The sequence below is a fragment of the Benincasa hispida genome, chromosome 8 (assembly GCF_027475165.1).
Source record: "Benincasa hispida cultivar pf3 chromosome 8, pf3_genome.v1.1, whole genome shotgun sequence".
NCBI lineage: Eukaryota > Viridiplantae > Streptophyta > Magnoliopsida > Cucurbitales > Cucurbitaceae > Benincasa > Benincasa hispida.
Window position 1 is genome coordinate 9,467,287 of NC_143485.1, and position 13,767 is coordinate 9,481,053.

The following is a 13,767-nucleotide window of genomic DNA, read 5'->3' on the forward strand; positions in this document are numbered from 1 at the left end:
TAAATGAATTAATTTTCATTACATTTTCGTCATTATTAAAAATAAATAATTGTTTTCATATTATGAGTAGGCAGATTTTCAAAAGTTTAAAAATAAGGGATACTATTTACACAAAATTACAAAATTTTAATCTTATATGATACAGGTTGATAGAAGTTTATCATATATATCGATGATAAAAACTGATAAAAGTTTATCATTGATTGACGCTGATAGAAGTCTATCAATATTTTTTTTTTGTTATTTCTGTAAATAGTTTGAAATTTTTCTCTATCTATAAAATTTTTTTTCAAGATGACTATTTTAAATTAATTAATTAAAATTATTATCACATAGTTAAAGTGGGTATTAAGTGAAAATTTAAGGATTTAAAATATAATATTTTAAATCTTGAAATCAAATTTATATTTTGAATTCATATGACCTTAATAGATTAACAAAATATATTTGTTTCTTCTTTTTTCTTTCTTTCTTTTCTTTCTTTCTTTTTTTTTTTTTTTTTTTTTTTTTTTTTTTTTTTTTGACATCAAAATAAATTTTTTTTCAAATAATTATATTCCTAACTTTTTATCATTAACATTTATGTCTTTTTGTTACATCAATTACTTGATTTGGAATCTAAGCCAACCGACGAAAAATAAAATAAAATAAAAAGAATACTACGTAAGAAAGAGAAAATTTATATTTACCTATCCACCCATAGGCAATATCAAACTATTTGGCTGTGTCATATCCAATAGACCACTACTATTATTATGACGAATTTAGTGAAAATAAAAATTATATTTACTATTTTTTTTTATAAAAAAAGAGACTAAAATAAAAATCCGCTTAAAAATATTTTTAAATATGGTATACTGTCACAATTTATAAATGATAAAAACTGATAGACTCTAATAAATTGATAGATTGTGACGTTTTATTAGAGTCTATTAGTGTCTATCATGATAGATGATAATAGTCTATCAGTGTCTATCACATAGAGGCAGTTACATTTTGTTATATTTATAAATATTTTGATTCATTTTTATATATTTGAAAAGATCCCCTAAAATAATAGAAACTATCGAATTTCATGAACTAAAATTTGTTTAATTATATATTAAATTAATAAATTTATTGGTTAGTGATGTGATGATAAATTGATTTAATGCTATCCTTTTTCGGACACCAATTTATCCGAAATTGATCTTTTTTGTGAGAGAGGTCCTAAATCTTGTTGTGTCGATAAATATCTATAATTTTTATAAGGCCCTTAGAGAGGAGTGATGAATTATAATTTATTTGTGGTGGTTTTATCATATTTGAGCTCCAACTTCTTAATTATAGTATGTGCCTAAATTTAGTTGAGATATGATTAATTAACAATGTTGATGCTTTGGTAGTAAAATCGTAATGAAAAATTCATGACCTTATTTGGTAAAATATTGTTTTTTTTTTAATTTTTAAAATTTAGTTTAATTTTTAAAAATGTACTTAGAATTCTCCTATAAATTATCGGTAGTGTTTATAAATTTAATCATCAAAAACTAAATAATATATAATAATAATGATTATCATAATTTTTTGAAATAAAACAAAGCCTACATAATTTATGAATATTAATTAACAAAAAATTTGATATGCTTCAATAGGCTTCCCATGTGAATAAGACATTTGACCTTTGTTATCATTGAATATAAAAAAAAAACCATCTCATATAATTTAGGCATTTAATTAATTACATTTATAATCCCTCTCTACTTTACTTTTGGTTTAAATTTCATCCACCTTTACTTACCACTACAGAAAAATAATTAATTTGTGAAAATGAAAGTCAATTATAATAGCCAAATATTTCAACTTTATTAGTTTTTTATTAAACATTTGAATATTTGGTGTAAAAGGTCAAAAGGTGTGGAACCTACGGACAAAGAAATTTTAGTAATTTAATAGCCTTTTATTTGTTTTCTTTTAAAAAAATCCTTGTATAACATTTTTGTTTTTTAAATAATGGCCACTAACTTCTCTTAAAAAAATCAAAATTTAACAGTTCAATTTTCCATATTTTAAATTTAGGTTAAAAACATTTTTTTAATTTTTTTTTTTAGGAAAAGATAAACAAGAAGAGAAACGATTAATCTCCTCCCTAGAACACGAAATAGTTCGGAAGAACTTACACTTCCATATGATATCTCTAATAGTCCAAAAGAGCTTACACTTCCACTTTTAATATTTAAATTTTCATGGAAGTAACAATTTAGTTCTTGAATTTCAATTGGTAACAATTTGATCCTTATATTTTTAAATTTATAACAATTTAGTTATTGAACTTTAATAAATATAATAATCTAGTCCTTGTACTATACAATTTTGGAATGATTTTGTCTTTATTACTAATTTTTTTTATTAATCTTTAATGAAAGTTTTTACACATGTCGATCAGTAACTTGATCTGATTTTTTTTTTTTAGAAAAAAAAGTCATTACGTAATAAAAGTTAATAAGTAATTTTGATGAGATTGTTCATAATAGAGACCACATTGTTACAAGTTTCAAAGTATTAAGTACTTAGTACTTATTAAATTAAAGTTTAATTAGGGACTAAAATGTTACAAATTTAAAAGTAATGCTTAACTTTGAAGTTCTTATGATTGAGTCATCAAAAGAAATGTGCAATTGTTGTTATAGATAGTAGTTTTAAATTTTTTAAGTCTTTCTTAACCATACTTTCATATCCTCATGATCTCGATTCATTCATTCATCTCTCCTAAACTCGAATGTTACAAAACTGTTACTTCTATAAAAGGTTAGGAATCAAAGGTATTTTTTAACATTTAATTTAAAAGTTTAAAATACATTCCTAAACTTTGATCTTTGTTTAATTTATGTACTTTAAAAAGTTTAAAATACATCCTAAGTCGTGTTCTTTTATTTCAAAGTTAGTGTTTACCTAGTAATTTTCCTTCAAATAGTTTTTTTTTTAGGTCCATAAACTTCCAATTTTGTATCTTATAAGTATTTATTTTAAACATGTTAATTTAACACTTACATGGGACACAAACTATGTTAACTAAAGATCGTGCGATAAAAAAAAATGATTAAGGCAAAATATACCTTGTTTTTGAGGTTTAGGTTGGGGTATTCGTAAGTTAGGTTGAAACATTTTTTTGACCGAACACAATTATTTGGGTTGTAAGTTTCTTGAGTCCAAATAACTTACAATCCAAATAGTCCTTATTAAATAATGAACCCAACCTAATTCCAACCATGAAACATTTGGGTTGGGTTGGGTCAGGTCGGGTTACTAAGGTCATTTATTTAAATTGTTTTCAATAATTAGAATCCGACCCAACTCAAATGAATTGGTAACTAATCCATTTAGTCTTGAAGGTTCTAAAAGTTAGATTCTAGTCCTTGAAATTTGGAAAATGACTATAAATTGTCCTTTTGACATCACCTCTAAACCTCGTGTATTTTCCCCTAAAAGATTATTTGACAAGCTAATTTAAAGTAGTCTTCGATGTTTAATGGCACAAGTGTCAAATTATTAGATTCAAATCTTAATAATTATGGTCTTGTTTGGTAACTATTTCATCTTTTATTTTTTATTTTTGAAAATTAAGCCTATTTTTATCTCATTTCTTACCATGATTTGCATCTTTCTTAAGTAAATTGTTGAATTCTTAGTCAAATTCCAAAAACAAAAACAACTTTTTCAAAGCTCCTTTTTTTAATTTTCAAATTTGACTTGATTTTTTAAAATAGATAATAAATGAAGAAATTTAGAAGGAGAAGCAGTGTCTATAAGCTTAATTTTTAAAAACAAAAAACCAAAACCAAATGATTTTCAGACGAAACCTACATAATTAGAATTTTATACTAACTATAAAAATAATAAATATAAATATAGAACACTGAAAGTTCAAAAACTTATTAAAATACCACTTTCCAAGTTTCTTGTCAATTTATAGAAACCAATTAAACTCAACTTTAAAAGTTCAAGGAGAAAATTTAAAACTAATTAAAGGAGATAATAATTAAGAAATAAAGAAATTCTCATAGGTCTCATTTTTTTTAAAAAAAAAATATGATTTTATAACGTTTGTGCCTATTTCAAATTATAAATTTAGTCTTCAAACTTTTAGTTTTTTTAAAAATTCATAAATCCATTAAACACAAAATCGATAGCTTATGCTCATAAAATTTAATTTTATATTTAATAAGTCTATTAACTTTTAAAAATTTTAAATTTGCTAAGAACTAAAATTGAAAGTTTAGAGACCAAATAGAGATAAATCTCGAAGTTCATATGTAAGTAAGGTTAAATAAGAAAAATGAACGTGTATTGTGGGATAAGATTTTTTTTTTTTTTTTTTTTGTGGGTTACTTGAAAAGGTCAAAACATTTTATTATTTATAGTATAAAATAGAAAAGAAAACAAGAAAAAGGGAAAATAAACTTTAATTGTCAATCCTAAAGCAGTCCAATTATTGGAGTTTTTATTCCACAATAACTTCTGTCCTTTTGCATGGATATTCCTCCACCTTGAATTATTAAAGAGAGAAGAAAAGTCTCCTTCTACAATTTTATATAAAATTGTTAGAACTGACTCTATAGAATTTATTGCTTAATTTTATTATTCTAATTTAGACCATTTGACCAAAGAGAGCTTAGTTTAATAATAATTGATATGACCTTCCATCTTAGAGGTTGGAGGTTTGATCCCCAATCTCTACAATTATTGTATTAAAAAAAAAAATAGACAATTTGATAACAATTTCATATTTATTATTCTTCAATCGAAAAACCATAATTAGGTTAGAATTGCTTATTCACGACGTATTTGTTTTTCTTCTCAACTTCTTAAAAATACTTCTCAATTTTCATGTAACCTTTTTTGTCAAAAAAAAAGTTAGATTTTTAAGGTTTGGTTACAAAATAAGTTTTCTTTTTAAATAGTTTTTCCGGGAGTTGGCCAATGACAATGGTCGGGTTGGTAGCCAACAATGGTAGTGGCGGAGTTGACTAACAAAGGAGAGTGTTAGCCACGACAATATACTAGAAGTGAAGTAGTTGACTTTGGCACGTATAGTAATTTTAAGAATTATACAAATTAGGAAAAGATTAACTATTAAACACTAAAAGTCATTTTACTAAAAATTGATTCAAGTGTTTATCCTAAACCAGCTTATTTTATAAATTCATTTTATCAAAATATATTTTTAGTGATTGTCAAATACTTCATTTTTTTTTTTTCTAAAACGAATTTTTAAAAAATAAATAAATAAAACACTAGAAAAGATATTCCAAACATACTATTCAAAATTTTGCAAAAATTTTAAAAACACTTGTAAAAGTATACATTTATAATTAAAAGTTGTGTTTAGGGTTTAGGTTTTTTAATTAAAACATAATATTTTTTTTAAAAAAAATCTTTTTACTTTAAAATTTATAATAATATAGTATTTAAATTTTAATATGTAACATATTAATCTCATGTTTTAAAACTTATAAACATTATAGGTCTTGTAGCCATTTCATTCTATCTAGACCTTCAAAGAATGATTCATTTTAAGTCTTTCCTATCAGTTCATGCATAGAGCTGAATTTTTGCAAACAATACTTGTTTGGGCAATTTCGATTAAATTCAATGCCGGAAAAGAAGGTCAAAAAGTAAAAGTAAATGGCTACGTGATAGAACCCAACACTTTATTCAAAATCTATATGGTACCAAAAGCCTGAGAACCTTTTTTTGAATAACAAATACCAATTCTTGGACAATATAGAGCCAAAGGGTCTCACAAAAAACTCATTCTTCCCAATAGGGCAAAAGTGAGAACAACGTTCGCCCGAACAAGATTCACCAAAAACCAAAAATCAGATGCTTCGACCATAGATCTTATATAAGGAAGAGAATGGTTCCTTCAAAAGGAAAAAAAAAACACATAAGAAATTGACAGCTTAAACATGACAACAAACACGGGAAATAATTGTTCATATGAACAACTCCCCTAGAAAAGACAGAACTACGATGGCAAGATGCTACTATGGTTAAATTGTAAACTTGGTCCCTATAGTCTATAGAAAGTTATAATTTGGTCTCAGAATTTAGTCCTTATGGTTCGATGGAAAGTTTTATCTAACATAGAGATTATGTATCAGATTCGATCGTAGGGATCAATTTTGTAATTTAACCTAAGAAATATATTTCCATGAAGTAGAAGATGGAGATTGTTAATGGGCTGAGTTTCCATTCCAGTTTCAAGTACTGATAGCCTGCATAAAAATGAGATGCATTCATGAAATATTTATTTTTCATACATTCCACAGTAACTAATTCAAGGTTTTGATCCATAAAAAATCGTGTCTGGGAAGACGAATTTGTGCACCGGCATGTCCAAAAGAATTAAGATTCAATCACTTGAATCATCCCTCATCAGTCCTAAATATATCCAATTGTGTTAAGAAAAAAAAAATCTTTGAGACTATTATAAACAAAACAACATCAGTTGAGTTCAACTGAATTCATCGGCATCAAGTTGTCTCGAGAACCTCGTGATGCCCAACTTGAAGATGGAATAGAAGAGAGAGACAAAATCAAGAGTTACACAGACAAAATCTAGATGTATGTAAGCCTATTTCAATTCAGATGGTATCACAGAACTGCAAAGCACTCTAGCGCACTCCTGTAGGTTGATTTCATTTATTTGCACATCCATATGCATGCATTTAATTACAAAACCAACATCATAGTACTATATAACCTATTTGGTCTGGAGATGCTTGGACCCACAAGCTCAACAAAGTGACGTGACAGTAGCTAGAATCAATTTGGTCCAGTCAATCTATGGAAGCACTGATTTGAAATAATAACCGCCCTTAACTTACCAGAAATAGGCTCATATGGTCTCAAGCAAAGTCAGAAGTAAGCTTTCCAATAGTTTTGAGGTCAAAGATTTCAATCCAGTAGCCATCAGGATCCTTGATAAATGCAATTCCTTTCATCTTGCCTAATCAATTGGAAGAGAAAAACACATAAGCAATTTTCACAATTTTCCGTTTCAATAGAAATAGTATTAACCATGCAATAATATGGAAGCAATCTCAAAGAAGTGTAAATTGTTGGATATAGGAAAAAGAATTTCTTCTCTGTATTTACCAGTGTTTCTTTTGTATAATTATTTCCTTATATTCCCTATTACCGTTAGTTTATTTCCTTGTATATTTTTTCCCTCTCTTTTAAATTCAGGTCGTATTTTTGTACAGAAATGAAGAAGAAATATAGAATTCTTCATTAGTAGTCCACTAACTATTTTTCAGGTTATCATTTAGAGTGTTAGAACTTATAACATGTCAAAGTTACTGCATCTCATTTGGAGAGTAAATAAAAAATATTAAAAGAACTGTCTCACAAAAACATCTAATGACAAAAAAGTGAATTCATCAATGCATCTTTTATATGATCAAAAGTAGTTACTTTACTCCCAAGGTATTCAAATCAATAGATGTTAATTTCAAAAATGGAGAAGATTACAAATATTCAGGACTCAACTATTTAAACATTAAAAGGTTCATTATTAGTTACTTAAGACACAAAAGAAATCAAGACGCTTAGGACACACAAACTACTTCTCCCCAGTGAACTTCTGATTTACTTTAGGCTCAAATTAGGTGGTCCTTTTATCTCCTTTTTTCTTTTTCTTTTTCGTTAGTGATTAATCTAGCTTTAACCTAAGGGATTTTCTTTGGGGCTCTTTGTTTAGCCAAGGACAACCATATTCGGGTCACTTTGATGAACTTTTCTCACTAAATCAATAACAAAAATTTCATTTTGCCAATTATTTCATTTTCAAATCACTGCTGACAATCAGCAAGCAGAGAACCATTGAAGCATATTCAATACGGATTCTAACTAGATCTTTTGACAGGATTCTAAGACGAGGTGCCTTACCATCATCTGGTTTTTTAACAAATTCCACACCTAGGCGTTCAAATCTTTCACATGCCTTAATTGTGTCATCAACAGTTATGCCAATGTGTCCTGAAAAAAAAGAGAGAATAAATCAGAAGAATTCAATTTAAAAATGAAATTCAGGTATAAAAGATGGTAAAATGTAGCTTGTAAGTTGTAGCCACGTATTTTGTGCGTAAAGCTCATCATACAACATATAATATTTGCACTTGATAGATCTCTGCAAATTTATGGGAAAATGCTGAAAGCCAACAGAATGGAGCAATAATTACCCTAGAATGGAGCATTTTGATATCTATTGTTCTCTATAATTGAGTATTAAGAAACACAGACACAAACTTGATACAACACTGACATTATAACCTATTATTGTCTGAAAAATTACGACTTAGACAGATCACAACAAGTTGACTAAAAAAAGTAGTTTCATATACTTTTACGTATTGATGTCTTCAAATATAATCAATATTTCAAATGGATAAAGGTGGCTTCGAGGCTTAAAAATAGTAAATAGTAAAAGAAAAACCACCCATGTTAATTGCCAGATAAACAGAAATTCTAAAATGATATCCTTAACATCATTAATATCATCACTAATTGGCTTATTCTATAAATTCTTTTCTTCACTGTTAACTGTTATGCAGTCTAATTACCTCTAACGAGATTTAACAAGAAAACTCACATCTATTCCTTTTCTGTTTTCCCTCTATTTTAGTGGAAAACGATGCACTTCTTGTATCCTTGCCCAATGCATACTCTTGCATTAGTAGGTCTACTTCATTTGATATAGCAACAAGCAAACTACAATACTAGCAAAGAAAAGAAGCATTGGTAGGAAGTTACATACCAAAGCCACGAGGATCTGAGTTTCCATTATGATATCCTTTGAATTCAGGGTCACTTTCAGTACCCCAGTTGCTGCAAAAAGATTATGATTGTCAAATTTTAATAGAAAACCATGCACTTTGAATGATCTCAAAATGAAAGGCTGAACATTGTAAGTATAGTCTCACTGTGTTAACTCAATCGTAGCCTTTCGACCAAAAGTCCACACTGTTCTATCAAGTGAGTTTTCTGGTGCAGAAGCAGGATCCTAAAGCACCATAACAAAATATTTAGATATAAGCCAGAGATGTTATGATATACAAATAATATAAACATGAAATCTAAATTTCAGAGGCTTATGTGAAAACCCCAAATATGGTGCAAGTGTATAAAATTTAACTATCTGACTACATATACAAAACAATGTACATCGACATAAAGAGTCGTTACAAATGCATATAATGCATTAGAAATTTAAAATCTAAAGGAGGTTACCTCATAACCCATAAAGTACAAGCTAAACTTCATTTCAGGGAAATCCAGCCTCTTGAGTAATCTGCCATATTTAAAGGGTGTCAGTATTATTTGACCCGAATTGCTCATATTAGACTGAAATCATTCTGGAAACTTAATAGAATTTCAAGTACTCTAAAGAACAAAACGCACATTTATGTTCTCAAATTTTTCCCCAGAAGCATCATAACTAGAACAAAAAAAGAATGCCAAACTCTTTTGGTAACTATTTAGTTTTTGGTTTTTGAATACTAAGTTTATCTCCTCTCATTTCCTTACCATGACTTTCATCTTCTCTAAGTAAGAATCTTTTTATTTTCTATTTTTTTTATAGAAGCAATAACTTTCATTGAGAAAAAAATAAAAGCATATACGGGCGTAAAAAAGCGAAGCCTACAAAAAAAGAAACCTCCCTCTATAGGAAGGGACTCCAACTGTGCAAAAGAACTACTATAGGAAAAGTTACCAAAGGTCTTTTAAACTGAAGTCCACGAAGAAACATGAAGGTAAACCAGGCTTTTTAGAAACTTCATTTTTTAAAACATTGGTAGAAATTAGATTAGAAAAAAAAAAATGTTATCAAACAGTACCGCAGCTACCTCAGTTTCACTCTGTAATAATCTAACATTGGGGGGGGGAAGGGAACTTACGACATCCCCAGAACTCTAGAATAGAAGTCGAGACTGACTTTAGGATCCTTAATCCGATACATCTACAGCACAATTCATCAAAAGGGAATCAAGTGTGAGTAAAATGGATAGCCTTCATTCAAAATTGACGGTATGAATGAACAAAGAAATGGGTATTATAGAAAATCGGAAGCAATTTTTACAGTCTGTTGCATGATGTATCCTTTAGTGGCATCATCTGGAGTAGCATGAAGTCCGGGATTGTTAGCTGGAGATTCTTTAGAAGACGAAGCCATGGAGAAGGGTCTCAACCGATTCAATCTCTGCAAGGAAAACCAATTCCAAGAACTCAATCAAAAGGAAATGAAAGGGTATGTAGGCCCATTGGCCAAGAAAATAGCAACAGGAAAAACAGTTGATCTGAAGAACCTCGATTCTAGCACTATTGGCGGGGATAAATAATGGGTTTAAAGAAGATCTTGATGCAAACCCCAAAAGAGAGAAACGGGATAAAATGGTGGCCACCGATAAGGAAGCCATGGATTTTTGCTTGGTTTTTTCTTTACCTTTTTCAGAGACTATTCCTGGATATGTGAAGCGTGCCTGGAGAAGGAATTGCAAATTTGAATCGTAATAAAAGTTTTCTATCAATGCTATTTATAAACCTAGATTCCGAATTGAATTTTCTGTAAGTGGAGCAGTACAATCGATTAATTATTCTAATGGATAATATTATTGTAGATAAAAAAAAAATAGATCTAATTGTACTCGGCCTTGTGGGGACCTATTTCGAATGGGATGGAAAATATCGAAAATGGGGAAGGGAGTGGATTTTTTTAGTTGACTAAACGGAGACGAAGATTATATTTTTCGGACCCGATAAATATATTATATTATTATATTATTATTATTATTAAATAGAATATAAATTTATAATAATAATAATTATTATTATTATTATTTTATCTATATATTTTTTTTACAAAAATTGTAATATAAAAAGTTAGTTATTTTTTAATTTTTCATTTCAACATTTTTATACTTTAATACATTTTTAAATTATTTTAACATTCAAGACTTTCTACCTTAAATCATAAATGTTGTGGTATTTAAATGGGAAGTTTGACTATGATATTGTAATATTTAAATTTTAACTTTTAGAAATTATAGTATTAAATTATATTTTTATACATATAATAGTATTATTTTTATACTGTTTTTTTTTAATAAAAAATTTATTGAAAATAACTCATTTAATATATATAATTTTATTTGGTTGAGAATAAACAAAATTGTCAAAACTGAATATATTAAAAAAAACGAATGGGAAAATTTTCCCCAGGGAATCCGATTCTCGCGAATTGCCCGCGGAGAATCCCGCACCAATCCCGATTGAAAATTTCATGGGAAAGAGGAATGAAATAGGTCCTATCCTCACCTCGTCCGGTGGACATCTCTATTCGTGATCTAGATTTTTTATGATTAAATCAATCTATTTTAGACAAAAAAAGATATATATATATATGGATAAAGGAATGGTAAAAAATAACCTTAAAATATTTTCATCTTTGAGAGCTAGCACCTTTTTAGAAAATTCCTTAAAATAATTTTTTCAATCTATCTCAGATCAGATCAACAACTTAGATTTGGATGGTATAAACACTATAGCAATTGAGTTATATTTATTTTTATTTAATTTTTAAAAATTAAAAAATAAAAATCAATTGATTATCAAATGAGATATAATATTTTATTTTTGAGTAAACTGTGCTTTGAGTCTTAATAATATAATATAGTAGGAAAAGCAGTCTAGAAAAGATGCTTAGTAAAGTACGCAGTGATTTGCTTTTTTTTTTTTTTTTTTGATAAATTGTGCTTTTAATAATTATAATATAATATGTTGGGGAAAGTACGCGAGAAAGCATGCCTAGTAAAGTACATAATGATTTGTTTTTGGGTAAATTGTGCGTTTAAAACGTGCTATGCACATGATTTTTTCTATTTATTTAACTATATATTAAAATAAAATGTGAATTTACCAATTTATAGTACAATAATTTTTTTAGAGAACTAATTTAAAGAGTCTTACCAATACATAAACTTTTAGAATAAATAACAACAAAATTCATTGTAAAATATATAACATATTTTTTTTATTATAAAATAACTTTAAAATAGTTACATGAGAGGTTGGAGGTGTGTTTGAGCTATTTTCTTGAAATATCTCTATTTTTTATTTTTAATATATGTTGTGTATAGTTTCTAAATATCACTACTTTGGGATTCATATAAAAATATTTGGTTTGCTATGTTAAGTATGAGTTTGAAAAGGAACTTAGAGATGAACAAAACATTAAATACCTTTTAGTATTTTATTTTTTTAATAATAAATAAATTGTTTTTGTACTGTTAAAAATAAATGCTATGTCATTTTAATAATAATAAAAAAAATTGCGAATTTTCCACTTATGTCATTTATAGTGGTAGATAGCTATGGTATGAAAAATTTTAACTTTTATTTTAAGTTTGTTTTTGAAAGAATTATAAGTTATTTTAAGTTATTTAAAAATACATCTTTTAAAAAATCTATAGAAAAATTTTAAATTTCAAAACCCATTTTTATTTTAGCAATTTTAGATGTTTTTAAATATATTATCATTTTGGGGATAAAAATAGCTGTAGACATAGTTCTACAAGATGAAATTCACTCCTACCCGATTTAGGGTTAATAGATAGGTTGTTCTTTTAAATACTGATTTCTGGTCTTGAACAACTGGGTCCCGCCCTCTCATGATCGAGAGGGTCATAGTTTATTAGTTGGATTATAAACTAAATTGTTCAATAGAGGATCGGGGGGAACTTAAGGAGCAAGAAGTATTTACAGAGGTAAAACCATATTTTTTACCTAGCTGTAAATGCGAACAACATATGAATGATTAACTTACTGATTATAGTTAAAGTGGACAGAAATATATCTACAATGAGGAGAGTGCAACTATTGAGCTATAGTAGTGTGTCTCAGTAGTTAACGAATATTGATTAATTTAGTCTAAAGAGTTTAGTCAATTAATCTCAAATCGTTGGAGCTCATGATCTGTAGATCCATAAAGTCTCTCTACTTGCTCATTAATTATATCTTGGATTAGTGAATTGAACAGAATTTGAAATGTTCAAATTCAAAACTAGGGTTTTGAATTTGAAGTTTTCAAATTCAATTAGGGTTTTGATTAATTGTATTTAATACAATTAAAACGTTTAATTTTGTTGAAATAGACGAAATTGGAGAGTTCAAAAATATTTAAATAATGATTTAAATATTTGATGAGGTGAAATATAATATTTAATATTTGATATCAAATTAAATTAATTAAATTAGTTTTATTAATTATCTAATTTAATGAAATTCAATTTTAAAATTTTTCTTCAAAATTGGCAATTTGATTAATTGAAATTTTGGATTTTTTTTTTTTGAAAATTCAAAATTATAAAACTTAATTGAAAAATCAATTTTAATTAAGTTTTATTTAATCAAATTTTATATATATAAAAAAAGGAAAAAAAAAAGATTAAAGATTAGAAAGTTGGAAAATCCAATTTTGTATTTTCCCACTTACCAATCCACCTCATGCCACTTCATTTTCAATGGAAATTGAAGTGGCATCAGCTTTACATCCTGAAGGCATTGTCCTGCACAATAAATTGAAGATTTTGACTTCAATTTCAAGATCATGCAAGCTGAAAATTGAAGAAACTCTGTTGGTTTTTCTTCTCCTAAAACCCTCTCCTTTTCAACCGTTTTCACCTCAATTTAGAGATTCCACCTCTCAATCTAAGTTAGAGGATAGTA

The 13,767-nt window shown here is 27.4% G+C and overlaps 1 protein-coding gene across 5 annotated transcripts; it reads right to left on the minus strand.

Annotated features, from left to right (window-relative positions):
* Positions 1 to 5,673: 5,673 nt before the first annotated feature.
* Positions 5,674 to 10,698, minus strand: LOC120082442 (lactoylglutathione lyase family protein / glyoxalase I family protein). Of its 5 annotated transcripts, none has more exons than XM_090316557.1 (9): positions 10,487 to 10,698; positions 10,124 to 10,243; positions 9,942 to 10,003; positions 9,274 to 9,334; positions 8,967 to 9,046; positions 8,801 to 8,871; positions 7,933 to 8,022; positions 6,870 to 6,991; positions 5,674 to 5,903 (listed from the first exon to the last, which is right to left on the minus strand). In XM_090316557.1, the coding sequence occupies exons 2-8, from the start codon at positions 10,214 to 10,216 to the stop codon at positions 6,891 to 6,893; spliced, it is 558 nt and encodes a 185-aa protein (XP_090172683.1). In that variant the 5' UTR covers positions 10,217 to 10,243; positions 10,487 to 10,698; the 3' UTR covers positions 5,674 to 5,903; positions 6,870 to 6,890. The 5 variants fall into 5 exon arrangements, with proteins under 5 accessions (XP_090172683.1, XP_090172684.1, XP_038893542.1 ...); XM_090316558.1 differs by having other exon boundaries at positions 5,674 to 6,257; XM_039037614.2 differs by having other exon boundaries at positions 10,350 to 10,559.
* Positions 10,699 to 13,767: the final 3,069 nt, after the last annotated feature.

Coding starts and splice junctions, on each gene's coding strand:
- LOC120082442 (XM_039037614.2), bottom strand. CDS start 10,460: ATGGCTTCCTTATCGGTGGCCACCATTTTATCCCGTTTCTCTCTTTTG. Junction 9,335..9,941: donor TCTAGAGTTCTGGGGATGTC/GTAAGTTCCCTT, acceptor TAAATATGGCAG/ATTACTCAAGAGGCTGGATT. Junction 9,047..9,273: donor TGTACTTTATGGGTTATGAG/GTAACCTCCTTT, acceptor ATGGTGCTTTAG/GATCCTGCTTCTGCACCAGA.